The sequence below is a fragment of the Peromyscus eremicus genome, chromosome 19 (assembly GCF_949786415.1).
Source record: "Peromyscus eremicus chromosome 19, PerEre_H2_v1, whole genome shotgun sequence".
Classification (NCBI taxonomy): domain Eukaryota; kingdom Metazoa; phylum Chordata; class Mammalia; order Rodentia; family Cricetidae; genus Peromyscus; species Peromyscus eremicus.
The window spans coordinates 35,148,500-35,169,357 of NC_081435.1; the positions used below are offsets into that span (position 1 = coordinate 35,148,500).

Genomic DNA, 20,858 nt, shown 5'->3' on the forward strand with positions numbered 1-20,858 from the left:
CAGCAGAGAAGCCTGTTTATCTATACAATTTTCCATCATTATGTATTCTATTCTGAATACTTGGATCAAAATCTCATTTCAATCAGTTTAATCCACACAAGGTGTAAGACACCAACAGTACAAACGAATTCTACAGATTTTTAAATAGGAAACATTCACAGCATTCTAAATTTTTAAATTTAGGGCTGCTAATCAAGAGATTGTAGAAACAAGACAAAAGTGAAGAGATAAAAATGAACTTCTCAGTGCATCACATCGTGAGGATAAAATGTATGGCACTTATGTGGTACTAGATCACAACTGTCGACTTAGGCTGGGAATGACTTGACAAGAACTAGTCTACCAGAGTGTTCAAACCACTCAGATGCCTCTTTTCTTTGTAAAAGCCTCAGACATGCAATGTCACAGACAACTGCTAAAACTGTTTCTATTTCATTTACCCACATTGTAGTGTCTCATCTTATTCTTTATTCTAACAGTTACAACTGTCTGATTTTTAAGGTCTATTATGCTATTTTTCTGAGTGGTGATAACACTTCTAAACAAATAACATAGCTAGTTATAAATCATAGAATGAGAAAAAAAACAAATGAACCAAAAAACCTGTACATTTTCCAAACTAGCAAGAAATAAATTATATCATGATATATCAATGAAAATTGTATCAATATTAACTAATAGTTCTATGGTAGATTATTTTCCCCCATAAAATTAAGCAGTGCAGAATAGGGCCTGGCTACAGTTAATCACATTTGGTTTTCTTAAAAACATAACTTTATTCACTATAAACAATTAAAAGGCAGTTTTCTTCCTCTGAAATACACAGACATTAAATCTAAGATTTTTTTAAAGTATCAACTACCTATTAGGAAAAGTACTTTGAAATGGTCAAAAGGAATCAGAATACCAAAGTTTAGTATATGAAGAGTAGATAGAAACCAAGAAAACATAGATCATTGTTGTTAGATATTTCATATGAATAGCTGCATTAAGGTCCAAAGTTTTTCCACCTTTACAAATAAAAAGGTGTCCTCTCCCCATGGGGATATGCACTGTACATCTCTCCCAACAAGTATGAGTAGGGTTTTAGAATGTTGCCATGTTAAGTTCTTCAGTACCTAAAATTAGAGGACAGGACTATTACAGTGGCATTGGTGCATCTGAAAGCGTAGTTACGATCCAACACGAGTTGTGGTGGTTCTTTTATCTGAGAAGAAACTTTTCAGAAGAAACACCTGCCCTATGCTAACCACCAGAAGGATGAGGGCTTCGCCCACTGACCAATAGGCCACTCTTGTATTTAGATCCTCTGCTCGGCTTCGGCCTTGAGCCTCCCTCAGTCGGAAGTGAGTCTGATAGTCGATGACGGACTTCAGAGCTTCATGAATGGAAACACAAGCAGATTCCATCTAAACAGAAATATTTTCAGTTAGTTTAGCACCTTTCATACTTCTGTACCTAGCACATTTTTTCTGCTACTTTTATCTCAATTTCTCACTGGTTTGACGTTGTTGTAGTGAACTGGCAATCATTTTTTCACTCATATCAGTTGCTCTGGCAACGACGCTCTTCTACTCACTCCCCTGGGACAACTACTGATACAGGTCTGTTCTCCCCAAACCAGGATGCCGCAGTTACAGCACTTCTAAGGTGGTAGATGAGACACAAACTAACAAAAGTGAACATTTTTCTTTTTTAGATAAGGTCAGTGGCTACTAAATTTCCAAAGAAGGTTCTTAAGAACTAGAAGAATACAATAGTGGGTTAATAAGTTCATCAATAATGGGAGCAGAGGCCACAGCCAACATACTCTAAACCAAATATGAAAAGACCCAAACACAACTAATCAAGTTATCTGAAACTTTAAATAGGCATAAGCATTATCAACATCTTTAGCTATTTTGAATCTGAAAGCGGTAAGAGAATGTCCTTTATCCTTAACATTTTTTTAGTGTTTTATTTCTTTTCTTTCTTTCTTTTTTTTTAATGTGTATCAATGTTTTCCATGTACATGTGCACCACCAATATGCCTGGTGCCAGAGAAGTCCAGAAGAGGGTACTGGATCCCCTGGAATTGGAGTTGCAGACAGTTGTGAGCCACCACATAGGTGCTGGGAGCCAAACCTCGGTCCTCTGAAGAGCAACAAGTGCTCTTAATTGCTGAACCATCACTCCACCTCCACCTTCTAAAAGTTATCTCTTCGATAAAAACATCTCCATCAGGCCAAGAACTAAACCAATATGTATATGCCCAGTACATTCAAGTTTCAGTATCACTGATAACTGGCTTGTGATCCTCCATTTGGATGATACTTTACTTTCTGTATGATTGTTATCATCTGACTTAAAATGGTTATATGTTTTAAAAAAATATAGCAGGGTTTAATATTCTACTGTTGAAAACCTAACCCTGAAGAAGAAATACATGATTCATTACTATTTTATCTCACAAACCATGTAGGAAAAATTTAAAGGACACATTTAACTTTATCTTAAATGTAATTAAGGTACACAGACATTAGGAAATAACCTAGTTAATAACATTATACTGCCAGGTATGCATGCCTGTAATATGAGTCCTGGGAGAGTTTTGGCAAGATCCAAGTGCAAGTAGACAAACCTGGACTATGTGATGGGTTGCAGGCTAGCTTGGACTACAGAACAAGACATTTTGATAGGCAAGATAAGCAATAACATGTGGGAGCATGAAGTAAGAACTGTTATACTCGATGGACATGGTGGCTCACACCTTCAATCCCAGCACTTAGGAGGCAGACACAGGAAGAATGCTGTTGAGTTCAAGGCCTGCCTGGTCTACAAAGTGAGTTCCAGGACAGCCTATGCTGCACAGAGAAACCCTGCCTCAAAAAAAGGGAACTGTTATAATGGAGAAAATTACTGAAATTAAGTAAATTTCATTCCTATAATTTTTGAGATGTAGGTTTATTTTTTTTAAGCCCTTAACGTGAAAATTTTCATATCTATTCAAAGAATAAAACTGAGTCCCATATCAATATTTATTAATGTATGGCTGATGATGTGGGATGTCATTATGCATGCTGTGAATAGGTGTTGTTCTCATTGGTTGATAAATAAAATGCTGAGTGGCCAGTAGCCAGGCAGGAAGTACAGGCAGGGTAAGCAGACTAGGAGAATGCTGGGAAGAGGAAGGCTGAGTCAGGAGTCACCAGCCAGACACAGAGGAAGCAAGATGACAAGGCAGAACTGAGACAAGGTAACAAGCCATGTGGCTAAATATAGATAAGAATTATGGGTTAATTAAGTATAAGAGCTAGTCAGTAATAAGCCTGAGCTAATGGCTGAGCAGTTATAAATAAGCCTCTGTGTGATTATTTTATAAAAGGCTGTGGAACTGTGGGTGAGAGATTTGTCCCGATCACGCGCCAGGCGGAACATAGGAAGACTTCCAACTACAGGCTGCTCTTGTTTCATCTTTATTTCTATTTTTCTATGATTTAGAGCAATTCTTCTTTAAGATTTTTTTTTTTCTGCATGTACATATGCCCACCATGGTGTTTTTTGCCCCAAGGCCAGAAGAGGGCATCAGATCCTGGGGAACTAGAGTTACTGATGATTATGAGCTACCATCTGGATGCTGGGAACCAAATTTGAGTCCTCTACAGACCAGCAAGTGCTCTTAACTGATAAACCAACTCTCCACCCATATTTAAAGCCATTCCATGACAGGGCAGCAACATTCCTCTACAGCTGACAGAAAATGCTTTAGAACACTGGAACTGCTTAGCCTTTCCACTTTTCTGTACAACTAATGCTTCCATCTCAGTGGCTGCTGTGGTATGGATCCTCAGTGTCCCTTTGGGGCCATATGCTAAAGCACTGGCCACGAGCCTACAGCACTGATGGGAGGAGAGGTCTTTAGGTGACAATGCTTATTGGAAAGGAGTTATGCCACAGGGGGCAGGGCCTTGAAGGGCACACTAGGATCCTGGGCCCCTCCTCTCTCTTTCCTGGTGTGAAGGTGAACAACCTTCCTCTACTGAGCATTCCCAGCTATGAGTCTTCTACTTCTCCACAGGCTGGGTGACCAGAGCTGGAAACCTCTGAAACATTAGCAAAATAAACCTTCCCCCCTGCTAAGTTGATTATCTTAAGCTCTCTGTCCCAGCAATGGAAACTGAGCTGTGAGTTCCCACGTAAGTCAACGCTTCTTCCTTTCTTTACACTTAGGGGGTTCATAAAATCTTTTAACCCTGGGTTTCATCACAGAAGTCTCAGTTATCTTTCAAATGTCTAATCTGAAAGAATTTAGATTTTTAAATAGTCTCAAAATTCAATGTTCATTAAAGAGTAAACACAGAATGTTAAATTATGTACTCTTCCCCCTTTTAATCAATGCTCATCTGCTCTTTTTATTTACCTGGGTAAGGGCACTGACTCGGTTCTCACTGGGAAACAAAGGTGGGTCTTCTCCAACTTGAAAATCGAAATACACCGTTTTGTGTGTGAAAGTAGAAAACTCATTGCTGAAGCAGAATTTGTATGTCCCATTTCTGGAGGCTGTGAAGGTGAAACTGTCATACTGTTTCTTCATCTCCTTGTATAAGACTTTACCATCGGGATCTTCCAATCGACAATCTACATCATAGTGACCACCAGTGATCACCTGTAAGAGAGTTCAGAGATCACTGCAGCAAACAAATTTGAAAAAAGATCAACTAAGTTTCTTGCTAAAATGACAATAAGGCTGTATACAGAGGTCTTCCTATCACAACTTCACACACCTTGATTTTTTTTCTGCATGTACATATGCCCACCATGGTGTTTTTTGCCCCAAGGCCAGAAGAGGGCATCAGATCCTGGGGAACTAGAGTTACTGATGATTATGAGCCACCATCTGGATGCTGGGAACCAAATTTGAGTCCTCTACAGACCAGCAAGTGCTCTTAACTGATAAACGAACTCTCCACCCATATTTAAAGCCATTCCATGACAGGGCAGCAACATTCCTCCACAGCTGACAGAAAATGCTTTAGAACACTGGAACTGCTTAGCCTTTCCACTTTTCTGTACAACTAATGCTTCCATCTCAGTGGCTGCTGAGTAGATTAAAATTTTAGTTCAACTAAAGCTTTATAGAAAGTGAAGAGGTTCCTTCCTAACAGCAGAGAGAAAATGTAATCATATCAACCATTCAGACAACTGTACTTGTTGATACAGTTAAAAAAAAAAAAAAAAAAAAAAAAAAGGCACCCCAACAGGATTTCTCTGTAGCACTTGGCTGTCTTGAATCTCAGATCTGTAGACCAGGTTGTCCTCAAACTCACAAGATCTGCCTGACTCTGACTTCCAAGTGTTGGGATTAAAGGTTTTCACCACCATTGCCTGGCCAACTACAAATCTGTAATCCACCACCTCAGCTCCATAGGAGCTGGGGCTACATGTGTGCTAGCACACATGGCCAGATAAAACATTTTGAAGCTACAATTTTAAAAAGCATTTAATAAACTAGGCATTTACCCTTCTCTCTAAATACCCTTTCTTCCAAGAGAAAAATGCCTCCATTCTAATATATCTAGGTATTCCATACCTGACCACAGTACTCTGAATAAAACAAATGGAAAAAAACCAGAATGTATCACCAGCCACATTAGCATCAAAACTTAAAACAAGCAACCTTATTTTAGTTAATAGTACCTCTTCTAAATTTAAACCAGAAACCTCATTTTAATTAATAGTACCTCTTCTAAACCTGTCTGGTCACCTACGACTGGGATTGGCTATCATCTCAAACTCAGCTTTCACCACCTGTTCACATGATCACAACACTTTCTTTCTTTTTCTTTCTTTTTTTTTTCCTGGTTTTTTGAGACAGGGTTTCTTTGTTTTGGTGCCTGTCCTGGATCTCATTCTGTGAAGCAGGCTGACCTCGAACTCACAGAGATCTGCCTGGCTCTGCCTTCCAAGTGCTGGGATTAAAGGCGTGCACCACCATCACCACCTCCGCCCGGCTCACAACACTTTCTTGATCATACTAAATCTTCTATTACTAATCCATGATATACTATGGACCCAAATGCCTAATGGTTCTCAAAATCTAATCTCTTCTAATTCAGGGTCTCCCAACCTGGTAGCAGGGGCTGTGTTGTCCTGGGCACCATGCCACATTTAGCATTAATCTTCCCTGCAATCTCAGTCAGTTGCAGCACCCCACAACCTACAATTTCTCCTTGTGAATAGAGGGTGTCCTATCTTTTTTCATCCTTCAATTAAAAACAAACAAAAAAAACCAACTCACTTAAAATCTTTTGAAAACTCACTATAACCTATCACAAATCCAGATCTGTCATTCCCAGCATGCACTTCCTCATGTCACCTCTAAGCCTCCTGTTCATTACCGTTATCACTCCATATCACTGTCAGACTTCACCAGCTCTCTGCCTTACATTTGCATTACAATGGGGTTCAAGAGAATTGTTTGCCAAAGAATCACAGGACCTCCTGGGCACATGCCTTTAATCCCAGCACTTGGGAGGCAGAGGCTGGTGCATCTTTGCGAGTTTGAGGCCAGCCTGGTCTACAGAGTGAGTTCCAGGACAGCCAGGGCTACCCAGAGAAACCCTGTCTCAAAAAACTTAAAAAAAAAAATAAATAAAAAATAAAAAAATAAAAATCACAGGACCTAAAACTACAAATGCCTATAAATCTAGTTAATTACAAGAAAATGTATTATAAAACATCATGCCAAAAGCTCTCAGACAGAGATTTGGAGAGATCAGATATGGGCCTTCTTTGCCCTCCCCTTCTGAAGTTGGGCCAGATATACTTTCTCTTAGATCAGGACCATTCAAGTGTGCAAAAAATCCCTTGTAAGCAGGGAACCCAGAGCCAAGTTTTATCTGAGTTGTCTTCTGGTCATCAAGGCATCTAGGCATCTATGCTTTAAACTGAAGAGCAGAGCTCTGGGGCAGGAACTGGGGAATCAAAGAGACCAAGCACATACCTTGGTGTTGCAGGGATGGACGGGGTTGGGGAGTGGGTAGTGGTGAAAAGAGACATGACAAACTGGTCCAAAACCACCTCCTAAGCCTCTCAGCCCCCAGAGCCACAAAGCAAAGCTATCCTTACTACCCAGTGTCACTTGCTCAAACTTCAGCACCAGAGCTTAGGCTAATGTCAGGCCTGATGGAACTCTCAAACTTATCTGTCTAGTGTGCCCTTTCCTCCTCTGTGATATTACAGAGCAAATTTTAATTACCCTTCCATGCAGCTCAAACCTCAACTGCTTCACTACACTTCCCTGATGACCCCTCTGTCCCCTGCCAGCATTCTGCCTGTGTTCTAGGGTTGCACTTCAGTACACAGACTGCGTCTACGCTAAGGTGGTACACTACAACAGAGAGTTCATCCTGGGACTCTCATTTCTATGACTTGTAAGTTTGGTGACCTTGGATCTAAACCCATCTTGGATTCTGTTTCACCAACTGAAAGGAATTAAAAACTCTTCTCTATTTCATATTAGTTTTCTTGAGAATTAACATATATGAAACATTTGGCATACTGCATACATATAATGGATTTTTAACCTATTATAGCACCAAGCATAGTGATATAAAAAAGAGCCAGGTGGATCTCTGTGAGTTCGAGGCCAGCCTGATCTACAGAGTGAGTTCCAGAAGGCACCAAAACTACACAGAGAAACCTTGTCTCGGAAAAAAAAAAACAAAAAACAAACAACAAACAAACAAACAATCAAAAACTGTATATTGAACTTAAGGAAATTCTGACTTACAGCTTAAAATTCCTTTGTAATTATCCATGTTGAGAATTGATACACATATATCCTCAATTCTTTTTTGATCCTTAGTCCCCTCTCCCTCCCTCACCAATTATTACCAACAATATAAATACAAATTATTACCAAGTCCTGTTGATTTTACCTTTCGTTTTTCTCCTTCTGCACTAATAATACTAACCTAGTGTAAGCTATTATCGCTTCTTTAAAAAAACATTTTGTTATTTTCAATGATGTGTATGGGTGTGTCTGGGAGAGGGTATGTGATTGAGTGCAGGTGCCTGCAGAGGCCAGAGGTGTGGGATCTCCCTGTAGCTCCAGTTACAGGTGTCCCAGCCACCTACCATTCAAGAGTTGCTGGAATTTTAAATGAGCCTATTAACAAAACCGGTAGACTGTGTTAGACTAAAGAAATCACACTGATGAAAAAAGTTCCTGTTTTACATTGTCCCTAAACTGGCACTCTTGTTTAACAGTTCTGTTTTGTATCGTTTTGTTTTGGAAACAGGGTTACTCTGTGTAGCTTTGCGCCTTTCCTGGAACTCACTCTGTAGCCCAGGCTGGCCTCGAACTCACAGAGATCCGCCTGGCTCTGCCTCCCGAGTGCTGGGATTAAAGGCGTGTGCCACACCACCGCCCGGCTTAATCACTTTTTTTTTTTTTTTAAACAACACCTTTGACAGATGGTATTTAAAAATCCTGCAGTAACCAAGAGTCCGGTGTCATACAAAAACAAAAACAGAAACCCCAAACCCAAACCCAACTCCTCAAAGACCCGAAAAGATCATGGAGTTATATAAAAACCCGATTTAACTGGAGTTGTGGATTACAGGAATAGGGAGCTGGGCATTTGTGTGCAAGGATAGCTTTAAAAAAAAAAAAATCATGATTCCTTTAAAGAAGAAAGTTATTTAATAGGGCTTAAATTCAATGAATGACACCGGAGAATGTCACAGCCACAGGAAGTGTTTCTGGAATTCACCAATTAGTTTTTTTCTCTAAGCTCCTAAAAGAAAAGCCAAATGCCCTGCCTCCGCAACCGAGGCGACTCTTAGGTTGGCCAACCACAGTGGCTGGGGAGAGGGGGCCCGTGGTACCTGAAACTCCAGGGTGCACTTGGTGCCCTGGATGATGTCCTCGTAGAAGCATTGCTTGGCATTGTCGGGCAGCTCGAAGGTGATCTCGGAGGCGCCGCTCGGGCCGGGCAGCAGCAGCAGCAGCAGCATCAGCAGCGGCGCCGGAAGCAGCCTGCATCCCCAACGGCCCGCGGCGGCCGCCCAGCGCGGCGCCGACCCCGGCCGCGGCATCCCGGCAGCGCGGCGGCCTCCACGGAGCTGCGGGGCCTTCGACGCGCACAGCAGGCCCGGCCCCCACCGGCCCCGCGAGCCTCAGCTACGCGTGCGACGAGGAGCGAGCGCGGGGCTGCCGAAGAGACGCGCTGAGGGACCGGCGCGGCTCCGAGAAGACCTGAAAAACGGGGGGGTGGTCCAGCCGGCGGACCAGCGGAGGAAGAGGCCGCGCTGACCGGAAGTGCGGCGGGAGCCGAGGCGGAAAGGGCGGGGCCGGGGCAGGCGCCAGCGACCCGGATGTGGTGATACCCGGGGGCGAGGCGTTGGAGTGAGTACGTGGAAGCGCGCGAGGCCTCGGCGTGACGTGGGCGGCCTCCTTGGACGAGGGGCGGGGCACGTACGGGAACTCCGCAGGAAGGGGCGTGGCCGGCCGTTGCCTAGGAGGGGCGCGTCGTCTTGCTGTCCGCCGGGCTGCGACGGTGGAGGGGTTCCGCTGTAAGCTGTCACCGTGAGTACCGAGTTTGGGGGCTCCCCGGGGGACTCTGAAGAGCTCATTTTGGCGGGGGGCGGGAAGGGGGGGTACTAATCGCCGGGGGTAGAGAGTTTTCTAGTTTGCAGGACTCAAATTATACTAGTAATTGGAGGAGGCCCGCTTAGGCGGAAAGCGCACGTTCTCAGAGTTGAATACAAGACTAGCGTTTCCAATCCCTGCTCTTTACCTCCCGGCCCTCAGACCTCAGCCTGGATGCTTAAACTCTGCCTTAGTCTAAAGAGTGCCAATGGTACTGCCTAAGATAAGTACGGATTGTTACAGGAGTTCATTATCTGGAAAAGGCGTCTAGAGGAGAGGCCCGCACGTGGTACGCGCTAGTTAAGTTTCGGTTAAATAAAAACAAGCATCTATTGTATACCCCTTATCAGGCTCCTTCCACCAGTAAGTGGCCATTGTGTCTATTGTACTGATTGATGAGGGAGTTAAGGAGCCAACAACAGCAAAGTTACTCATTTGCCTGTGGTCAACATGGCGTTTCTTTTTTCTTCTCCTTTTTTTTTTTTTTTTTTGTTAGTTTATTTTGTTCTTATTTCTCGAGACAGGGTTTCTCTGTGTAGTTTTGGTGCCTGTCCTGGATCTCGCTCTGTAGACCAGGCTGGCCTCGAACTCTGTGAGATCCGCCTGGCTCTGCCTCCGGTGTACTGGGGTTAAAGCTGTGCGCCACCACCGCCCCGCCAAGATGGCGTTTCTTAAAGGGCGTTCATAATATATTTTCCGTGTAACAGTCAGGTGTTTTTTATTTTGTTTTTAAAAAAAGATAAAAGGCAGAGGTGGGCTTTAGGCTGCCGACAATTAGTACCGGGTTTTTATGAGAAAGAAATAACAGGCAGGTAGGAGTGAGGCCTGGCCTTGAGTGAGCATGGGGTAGGGCCTGTGAAAGAAGAGCCGGAAGTCTACTCCCTGCCCTGGGGCACCCTGAGCTTCTGCAGTGGCCTAAGGAATGGAGGCCAGAGGTCACGCAGCCTTAGTTTCATCTAGACTGGGGAGACTACACCTTCCTTAGAAACAGAAATATTTTGTTGGTGAGTGAAAGTAAAACTGAATTTGACGGTGAAAAATGTAGGTTCTGTTTTCTGACTGTGATCTTAGGCAGGTAATGGCAACTCTTGTAAACCAGCCTCTGAGCTGGGAATGTAGCTCACCAGCAGAGCCTGTCCAAGGCCCAGCCTTGAATCCTCAGCAGTGTAGGGGTGGGGGTGGGGAGGCAATGGGGACTTAGACTGTAGGGGTGGGGGTGGGGGGCAATGGGGACTTAGACGGCAGGGGGACAGATCACCTTCTTTCTTCATGACAATACAAATTAACAGGAAAGAAGGAATAAATTAAAAATCTCACTACAGTATGAGGGGTTTGTGAGGGAGGAAAGGGAAAAGAGAAATGATGTAACTATAATCTCAAAAAATAAAATAATAAAAAAAGATCAGTGCAATATCACTTTTAATCAAAACTATCACCAAACAGGCAGCATTTTAAAAGTATAACAATGCTAGACATTGTTGTATGCTGTTTGTGGAAATGTAGAAGGGGGCAACAACTTTGGAGAAAGCCTAACATGTAATAGAATGGAAGATACATGTATATTACGTAATACATATCTTTTTGGTTTTTCGAGACAAGGTTTCCCTGTGTAGCTTTGTGCCTTTCCTGGAACTCACTTGGTAGCCCAGGCTGGCCTCGAACTCACAGAGATCCGCCTGCCTCTGCCTCCCGAGTGCTGGGATTAAAGGCGTGCGCCACCACCGCCCGGCGTAATACATATCTTTATGGCCTGGAAGTTTCACTTTCCATAATTTTTTTAAAAAGATTTATTTATTATGTATACAATGTTCTGTTTGCCTGTATGCCACAAGAGGGCATCAGATCTCAGTATAGTTGGTTGTGAGCCTCCATGTTGTTGCTGGGAATTGAACTCAGGACCTCTGGAAGAGCAGCCAGTGCTCTTAACCTCTGAAACTTTATACCATACTGTACATATACCTTAGACTATTTATTTTGGAGTAGTGATTTTCAGTATCTTCTAAAGACACTTGGAGGCTTCTGAAAATCTTTCAGAGGGTTTGTAGTTGTTTGAGGCTGGATTTTTCATGATGTGTTTCAATCAAAACAGCATACCATAGCAGATTGAAGGAAATGAGCACTCGGGATTTTCTATGAATCTAGATTTATAAAATATACAGCAATGTCTTTCCTGTCCTATAGCTGGATTTTTCTCCAGTCCTGCCCTGGCCCACGATCAGGACAAATCTCTCTCACCCACCAGTCCCACAGCCGCTCAGACACAACCGAGTAAACACACAGAGACTTATATTGCTTACAAAGTGTATGGCTGTGGCAGGCATCTTGTTATCTAATTCTTTTTTTTTTTCCTTTTGGTTTTTTGAGACAGGGTTTCTCTGTGTAGCTTTGCGCCTTTCCTGGATCTCGCTCTGTAAACCAGGCTGGCCTAGAACTCACAAAAATCAGCCTGGCTCTGCCTCCCAGTGCTGGGATTAAAGGCATGCGCCACCACCGCCCAGCTGTTATCTAATTCTTATATCTTAAATTAACCCATTTCTATAAATATACCTTGCCACATGGCTCGTGGCTTACCGGTATCTTACATCTCTATTGTCATGGCGGCCGCTGGCGGCTGGCCACGTCTTCTCTGACTCAGCCTTCCACTTCCCAGAATTCTCTTCTCTGCTAGTCCCGCCTATACTTCCTGCCTGGCTACTGGCCAATCAATATTTTATTTATCACTCAATCATAGCAACATATATTCACAACATACAGGACATCTCACAGCAATCCTCAGAAGAGATTACCCTAAATTTAGAGTGAACCCTAAATGCAGTGAATGGTGACCTGATAGAAGAGAAGGTTAGACCGGGCGGTGGTGGCGCACGCCTTTAATCCCAGCACTGGGAGGCAGAGCCAGGCAGATCTCTGTGAGTTCGAGGCCAGCCTGGTCTACAGAGTGAGATCCAGGAAAGGCGCAAAGCTACACAGAGAAACCCTGTCTCGAAAAACCAAAAAGAAAAAAAAAAAAAAAAAGAAGAAGAGAAAGTTAAAGACACATAGAAGAACATAAAGGCACACACATAGATTGGAGTGATGTATGCACAAGCCAGGGAACACCAAAACTTGTCCATAGTCATCCTCCAGACAGAGTGAGCCAATGCTTTCATTTCGGCTGTCAGAAAATAAGTTTATATTATTTTTAAGTCACTGAGTTTGTGGTTATTTGTTACAAGGTGTAAAAGACATGAACATATTTCTTGAATTTGGTGGATTGTTCTTTAGTAAAAACTTGTCAAATATCTATCTCATAATTATGAGAAGGTCAAATGGACCCAATATTTATCTATTACGCAGACATGGAGGACAACAGTTGATATCCGGTGCCGCCTCCTCTTGCTCTCCACTGGGGTTTTTCGAAACATGTTATCTCGGATCTCACAGACTGGGCTGGAAATGCTGGTTAGCAGGCCCCAGGGCTCTTCCTGCCTGTCTCCCAGCTCTGGGATTAGGCACAGGCCGCCCTTCGACTTTTCTATGGGTTCTGCAGATCTGAACTCGGCTCCTCATGCGTGTGCAGCATGTACTTTACCAACTGGGCCATCAACCCAGCCCCTTTTCATAATTTCTGGTTTAAGAGCTAGACAGACGCATGGAGTCTGAATTCCTAAATCTGAGTGCTTCTACAGCCTATAATTTCCCTACAATATATTTGAAATAAAAAATGTGATATGAGCCGGGCGGTGGTGGCGTACGCCTTTAATCCCAGCACTCGGGAGGCAGAGCCAGGCGGATCTCTGTGAGTTCCAAAAAACCAAAAAAAAAAAAAAAAGTGATATGAGAGTATGACAGCCTGATACTGAATAGAGAACAAAGCCACAAGGAAACCCCAACATTGCTTTGTCACACAGGTCACGTTTGTCTCAAGGAAGCCATTACTTTTCAGACACTACCAACCAATGCCTGAAATGGAAGCTATAGAAGAAAGCGTCCGGGAATCCAGTCAGTTACTGGATGGTTAACTTGTCAGAAAGTATAGTAGACCATGTTGCTCATCTCACTGTGGAAGTTCCTCAACACAGGATTTGGGGTTACAAGCCTGATGGTTTGGGCCAGTATTTTAAACCCACGTTTGGAAGGCTTTGTGTAACACAATGGAAATTGAAGGTCATGCCTTTCTTTTCAGAAAACCTCATCGCCCCAACAGCCTGTGGCCACCAGGTGGTGCTGTTGACTTTTCAGATTTCTCCCCTGGCACAGCAGCCGCACTGTCTGCTTTCTGAGGTTTACAGAAGTGACACAACTGAAACATTTGAGCAGAACTTGCTAAAGACGCCAGACCAACAAAAGGGAGGATGAAGAGTGATTAATTAGGTAGTGGATAAAAACCACTAACTGCTTCTAGAGTCAGGTTACGGATGTAAGCTCTCATTACATCAGGCAGATATCCAGGCATGTGATAAGAGCCACAATGTACAGGACACTATGACAGCAGATCAGAGACAGTAAGTTTACACCCTAATGTACACAGCTTTGCTAAGTGAAGAGAGTATGTAAGAAAATACCACACCGTCAAAACACGTTTTTATTAAAGATAGCATGATACTGTGGGAAAAATTGGGACATTAGCATAACATACCAAAGTTGGCTTTCCACTGTAGTCTGTGGTGATTTATTGTGTTCCCTAATAAACTTTGCCTGAAGAACAGAGCAAGCCACTAGATCAAACATAGATGCCAGGCAGTGGAGTCACACACCTTTAATCCCAATACTTGGAGTCACACACCTTTAATCCCAGTACTTGAGATCTCATGCCTCTGCTTGGGAAGCACACACACCTTTAATCTCAAGAAGTGATGGCTGGGCGGAGAAAGGTATATAAGGCACAAGGAAACAGGAACTAGAGGTTTTTCAGGCTGAGGAGTTGGTGAGGTAAGAGGTGGTGGCTGTGGCTTGTTCCTTTGACTCTCTGATTTTTCAGCATTTACTCTAATATTCTGGCTCCGAGTTTTTTATTAAGACCATTTTAACATTTGTGTTACAGTAGTCATTTTCCAACAATGTGATACTAAGAAATTTTGTTAATAATGTCACAAATAATAATGTAAATAATGTTAGACATAACCTTATATTTGTGGGCCCTGGAGACCTATATATTGTGTATATATGAAAAAGTTTAGTTTATTAGCATTTTCTACCAAGATTTCAGTTATCTTTGTAGAAATTGACAGAAGGATCATATGGATATAGAAAGACTTCAAACAGCCAAAAAGGAGGGGAAAAAAGAAAACCCAAAGAATAAAGCTTAGTGAGTCACACCTCATAATTTTTTGTTGTTGTTGTTGTTGTTGTTGTTGTTCTTTCGAGACAGGGTTTCTCTTTATAGCTTTGCGCCTTTCCTGCAACTCACTGTAGCCCAGGCTGACCTCGAACTCACAGAGATCCGCTTGGCTCTGCCTCCCGAGTGCTGGGATTTAAGGCGTATGCCACCACTGCCCGGCCACCTCATAATTTTTAAACTTACTGCAGAAATTTACACAGCATTTATTACTGGCATTAGGGTAGACTTAGAAATCCACAGAGAGCCCAGAATAGAGAGGCTGGAATAGAAGCCTCATAGCTACAGGCAGTTGTGCCAAGAAACAAGTGTCAGCAAGGGTGTCAGGATTTCTTGCCCAAGTGTCTTAACCTTGCACCAGTTACTGTTCCCTCTTTCAGGAAATACAAAACTACTGCTTATAGTCTTAGAGAACTGCACTGTTCTTTTGTGTGTGGGGGAGAGTAGGGGGGTGTTCGAGACAGGGTTTCTCTGTGTAGCCTTGGCTGTCTTTGAACTTGCTCTGTAGCCCAGGCTGGCCTCGAACTCACAGAGATCCACTTGGCTCTGCCTCCCGAGTGCTGGGATTAAAGGCGTGCACCACCAACGCCTGACTGGGCATTGCACTGTTCTTTATGGTGTGGTTTGCTATTGCATATTTATAAATACTCTGTCTCTTCAATTACCCAACTTGATGGCACCATCTTTCCCCCAGTGCACCCCTGATTGGCACAGTGTTTTGATACTGTGACTAGTCCCAGAAATCAAAGCTGAATCTTTGAGACAGCATCAGACCCTAGACTGTGTTGTGTAATATTGGAGGAATACAGGGAGAAATGGGCACTGTTGCTCAACTGTCGTTACTGATGACCTGGAATAACAAGGTATTAAGAAATCAAGTAGCTGTGGAACTTGATCACTGCAGTGATAATGCTTTTTAAAACATTGTCTCGTGTGAGTTATTTTTAAAATATCGTCATGTGGATTATTCTGATGTCACCCTAGAGAACATAAGTAGAGAAAAGGAGACATGAAATAGCCAGACTTCATGAGCAGCCATGGCTATAAATGTATTTTATTGCCTGTAGTTGCAGGACAATGTGGCTGAGCACTGTGCTTAGGATCTAGCTGTGGGGTTGTAAGGACTGTAGCACCAGTTAACCCTCACATCCATGTGGTTGCTTATGGTAATGTAAGAACACTTAGAGGAAATGAGTGGAATACTGAGTCATAGAATGGAGGCATACCTAATACCAGAGGAAGGTGCCAGTGCATCGCCTTCAGATTTCACTAGTCTCACGTGTTCCATCTCCATAAAGCAGTTGGATTGCTGAAAAGTGCAATAGCCTATTGATAACTTAATTCTAAGAAAGCATGCTCATAGGCTATTTCATACATTGTGGTATGTACCTTAAATGAGCAGCTAAATTAATTTAGTAACAAAACAAATGTGTTATTTGCAGAAATATACTAGGCCATAAAGTAAGACTTAAATTACTAGGAATTGCTAATATACAGTTGGTTTTTTCAGCAGTTGTAAACCATAAAAAGAAAGCAGAAAAACTTGTTTGGTATTAAAAACAAATGACAGAAAAGTCATTAGCATATCACTGGCAAGAAGAATAAAGTACAGAGCTTGAAAAGCCAGTGAGAAAATTATTATCTGTAGATGTTTATTTGTAAAACCCAAACTCTTTGCCCCGCTCTCCCCCAAAAAGATTCACTACTGATAGGAATTTTGAGACCAGTCATCTCTATGTAAATATCAGAATACTCAAATTTTTTTTTTTTTTTTTGGTTTTTCGAGACAGAGTTTCTCTGTGTAGCTTTGCGCCTCTCCTGGAACTCACTTGGTAGCCGAGGTTGGCCTCCAACTCACAGAGATCCGCCTGGCTCTACCTCCCGAGTGCTGGGATTAAAGGTGTGTGCCACCACCGCCCGGCTCAGAATACTCAAATATTTAAATGACTATTTGGGTAATTCGGGAAATAAAAAAATCTAGAAATAAATTCTGCAAAAAAAAAAGTTGAGAAATTTAAAATATATATGTACATAAAAGGAGTAATAAGTCATTTTAAAGCATTTAGACTCAAATGTTAATTCTATTTGATTGGTCTGTGGATGGTATATAATTCCAGTCAATATTCTAGTAGGTTTTTTTGTTTGTGGAAATTAGCAAGCTGATTTTAAAATGCTTATTGTGATGCAGAATTCTAAACTAGCCAAATCAATCTCACAGAAGAAAAACGGTCATGAGGACACAGACTACACATGCCAAAATATACCACAAAGCTTTCCTTCAAATAGTCTGGCATGGGGACAGATTAGTCAAGAAACAGACTGAAAAAGGAATACCACTGCAATTTACTGGAAGGATTATGTTTCAGATATTTTGTGATAAATAGTGTTAGGTAGTTTGAAATCAGTATGGAGAATAAAATGACACTTGAACACTCTATCATACCTATAAACTAGTATTAAAGAGATTGAGGCAGGAGGATCACAAGTTCCAGGCAAGCCTTAGCTACATAGCAAGAGCCAGGCTCAAAACAAAACAAAACAAACAAAAACAAAGGCATTGTATCTAAAGTCCCCTAAAGAACTGAAAAATAGGAGGCTGGGGAGATGGGTCAGTTGGTAAAGTACTTGCTTAAGCATAAGGACTTGAGCTTGATGCCAGCACTCTGGGCTTACTCTACCAGCATGCCTAGCCCTGGGGAGCAGAGATGAGAAGAGGATCCCCGGGACTTGCTCAACACATGTTCTAGCTGAATCCATGAACTTTGGGTCAGTGAGAGACCCTGCCTCAAAAACAAGATGGAGAGTGATTGAGGAAGATACCCAGTGGTGACCTCTTGCCGCCACATGAACATGCTTGTATGTACATGTGTCGCCCCTACACACAAGTAATTCCAATTTGAAACAAGCATAAAGTACAGTATTTGAATTTTTTTAGTAACAATCTTTCTGTCAAGAGGATCTGTTGTGTTTTGTCAGAAGCGTAGATGGACATATTTGTGTCTTTATACAATGTCAGAATTTATTGAATACAATAAATTCATAAACTCACATTAGTTTTATTTGATGTAAGAAATCCAGATTTGCTTGATAGCTGATCACTGACAATTATAGGTTCTTTTATTCCAACCTTAATTACTAGTATTAACTCCCAGATCATACACTGCACCTCCTGTATATAAGTGGGTTGCAGAATCTTCATTAAAAAGGGTCAAACAGGCTGCCTGCCTGTGTTCAGATTGTAGAGGGGCTGTCCTAAAGTCAAAGACCTACTGCAAGAGCAGAGGCAGGCCTGTAGGGCACCAGACCATAGCTGCTCAAGTGCGAAGACATCCATCCAGTACAGCTCTGGGTGGCAGGCCATTGGAGAGGCAGTTTGAAGGGGCCAAGTGTCAGTTTGGAGAAGCTGTACTGGAGCTGGGGGCCTTTGCTATGTATGCCAGTGTTCCTAGATGAACTTGAGACAGGTGACCAAGGGATTAGTCAGCATGCTGCTGCATTTGGCTTCAGGGTGCACCTTCTGGTACAGTCCCAGGAAGGGGAGTTTCGTCTATATGCTTGGTAAGCTCATGTGTCTTGTATTCTGATAGATTTCATTATTTATTGGCACAAAATACCAGTTTGTGTCTCCTGATGTGCTAGCAATGATGATGTTTACTTGTGTAAACACGATGTGGAGCCATTCTTTCTGGGCACTTTGACTGAAAATGGAGTAGCTCAGGTCAGGGCTGTTGCTTCATTAGTTAGAGCAGGCCGTGGCTGGGCAGAGCTTGGAAGTTAATACTCCAGACAACACAGTGCAACCCAGACTTGGCCTGGCCTGTTCTCCACGGTGACTTAATATTTACAAGGAACTCTTACTAACACTATTTTTGTTTTTTGCAGCTAGCAGAACCCAGGACTCTGGAACACTGTTTGCTGCCTGTGGATCTTCTATGCTTACAGTTTACCAGGAAGCTCCAGCAGCTACACAATTGCTTCAGATCTCCCACTGTTAAGACACTTCCTGCTGCCCATCCTAGGAGCAGCCCTTGGAGAGGAGTCACAGCCCGCACCAGCAAGGACTCCCCCACCCCAACTCCTGTGCTTGCCCTTACCACCATGCCGAAGAATAAAGGCAAAGGAGGCAAAAACAGGCGCAGAGGTAAAAATGAAAATGAATCTGAAAAAAGAGAGTTGGTGTTTAAAGAAGACGGGCAAGAGTATGCACAGGTGATCAAAATGCTGGGGAATGGGCGGTTGGAAGCCATGTGTTTCGACGGTGTAAGGAGGCTGTGCCACATCAGAGGCAAGCTGAGAAAAAAGGTTTGGATAAATACCTCAGACATCATATTGATTGGTCTTCGAGATTATCAAGACAACAAAGCTGATGTCATCTTGAAGTACAATGCAGATGAAGCGAGAAGTCTGAAGGCGTATGGAGAACTTCCAGAGCATGCGAAAATCAATGAGACGGACACATTTGGTCCTGGGGATGATGACGAAATCCAGTTTGATGATATTGGAGATGATGATGAAGACATTGATGATATCTAAGCTGAACTAAGCATGTTACAGTCCAAGTTTTCTGAAGCTAGTTCTGCACAATTGGGATCTTGACCTTCAGCTGTTAAGTAAATCTTCTAGCATGAGTATGACTTGTTAAAGTAGATTGATGTATTTCTATTTTTTAAAGTATTATATTTCTTTGAAAACCAAAGATGTTGAGTTAACCTAAGTGACATGTTAACACTTTTGTTCTGATAGATGTAATTGAACTTAGGGGTACAGAAGTGTGCACTGTTGAGACTGCCTTTCCATTTGTGACGCTTCATTGCTAACATGTGAGTGTTCTGTGTCAGCATCGTGAGCTGCTGAGCATCATGGGCCCAAGTCTGCCCTAGTTCCAGCACATCTGCTTCAGGCCTTTATGTTCTAATCATCTGGCTGGGCTTTGAGACTTCAGTAAGATTTACAGGTAGTGTAAGTCTGCATTTGGAGTCAGACAGAATGCAGCTATTTTTGTATTTATGGAGCAGTGCCATTGTATACTTTTCCTGTTCTATACATTGATTTTAGCCTTTATGTTGTTGCCACCATAAACGGGCATTTCACGGTGCAGTTTTTAAATTACATGGGTAGCGATTTTTACTTTTAAAAATTAGTCATTGCAGAAATTAAACACTTAGGAGATAATCATCTTGACTTTAGAAATACAATAGTTGACAATGTTTATATGTAATTTCTACTTTTCTAAGGCATTCCCCAAAATAGGAAATAAAGAGAAATAAATATGTTCTGATACTTACATGGAGAAATTTTCAAAGAAGGTGGTTGTTAATAACACAAAACATTTTTTTACTTTGCAAAGTAGATTGTGTAAAAAAGTTATTTTCAAAAAGTTAGCTACTATATTGAGGCTTTGAATGATTTAATTGCTGTGTATAGATTAAAGTTAATTAGATAATTGTATAAATGAAGCCTTCCTTAAACTAAGCTTATGTTAAAGGGAAAGGAGCCACAGCTTAATGAAAAGTCAGTTCCTGCTTTCTGAGTGGAGGGGTCCAGAAGTAGAAACACAATAAAAATATGTTGATATAAAAACAAATTTTCTCTTTTTAATATGTTCATTATATCCCTGATATGGAACAAAATAAATGACTGGAGCATTTAAGATATACGTACTGTTTGCTCATTTGAGTGATGTTGGTATTGGTCGTCTGCAGTTCAACCCTTGCTGCTTTTGAAGTAAGTGTAAACCTTGTCTATCAGTCTTAGGATGTCCTATTTTTAAAGAACAGTTCCTTTCTTTTGTTCCAGACACCTGTAAACATGAAAATAACAGTATTCACCTTTTTTTTTTCCCCTTCAGTTAGCTCATAATAATGTAGCTTAAGAAAATTTCCCAGTCAGAAAGAAAGAAAAGCAAAC

At 42.1% G+C, this 20,858-nt stretch overlaps 2 protein-coding genes across 3 annotated transcripts; one reads left to right on the plus strand and one right to left on the minus strand.

Moving 5' to 3' along the window:
- Positions 1-73: 73 nt before the first annotated feature.
- Positions 74-9,096, minus strand: Tmed7 (transmembrane p24 trafficking protein 7). The gene is made up of 3 exons (XM_059246776.1): positions 8,872-9,096; positions 4,400-4,645; positions 74-1,409 (listed from the first exon to the last, which is right to left on the minus strand). Exons 1-3 carry the CDS (start codon positions 9,079-9,081, stop codon positions 1,173-1,175), a joined length of 693 nt encoding a protein of 230 aa, XP_059102759.1. The 5' UTR covers positions 9,082-9,096; the 3' UTR covers positions 74-1,172.
- Positions 9,097-9,425: 329 nt separating this feature from the next.
- Positions 9,426-20,607, plus strand: LOC131896188 (eukaryotic translation initiation factor 1A). 2 transcript variants are annotated; one of them, XM_059246777.1, is made up of 2 exons: positions 9,426-9,571; positions 18,834-20,607. In XM_059246777.1, the coding sequence occupies exon 2, from the start codon at positions 19,050-19,052 to the stop codon at positions 19,482-19,484; it is 435 nt and encodes a 144-aa protein (XP_059102760.1). In that variant the 5' UTR covers positions 9,426-9,571; positions 18,834-19,049; the 3' UTR covers positions 19,485-20,607. The 2 variants fall into 2 exon arrangements, with proteins under 2 accessions (XP_059102760.1, XP_059102761.1); XM_059246778.1 differs by lacking the exon at positions 9,426-9,571 and adding an exon at positions 10,621-10,638.
- Positions 20,608-20,858: the final 251 nt, after the last annotated feature.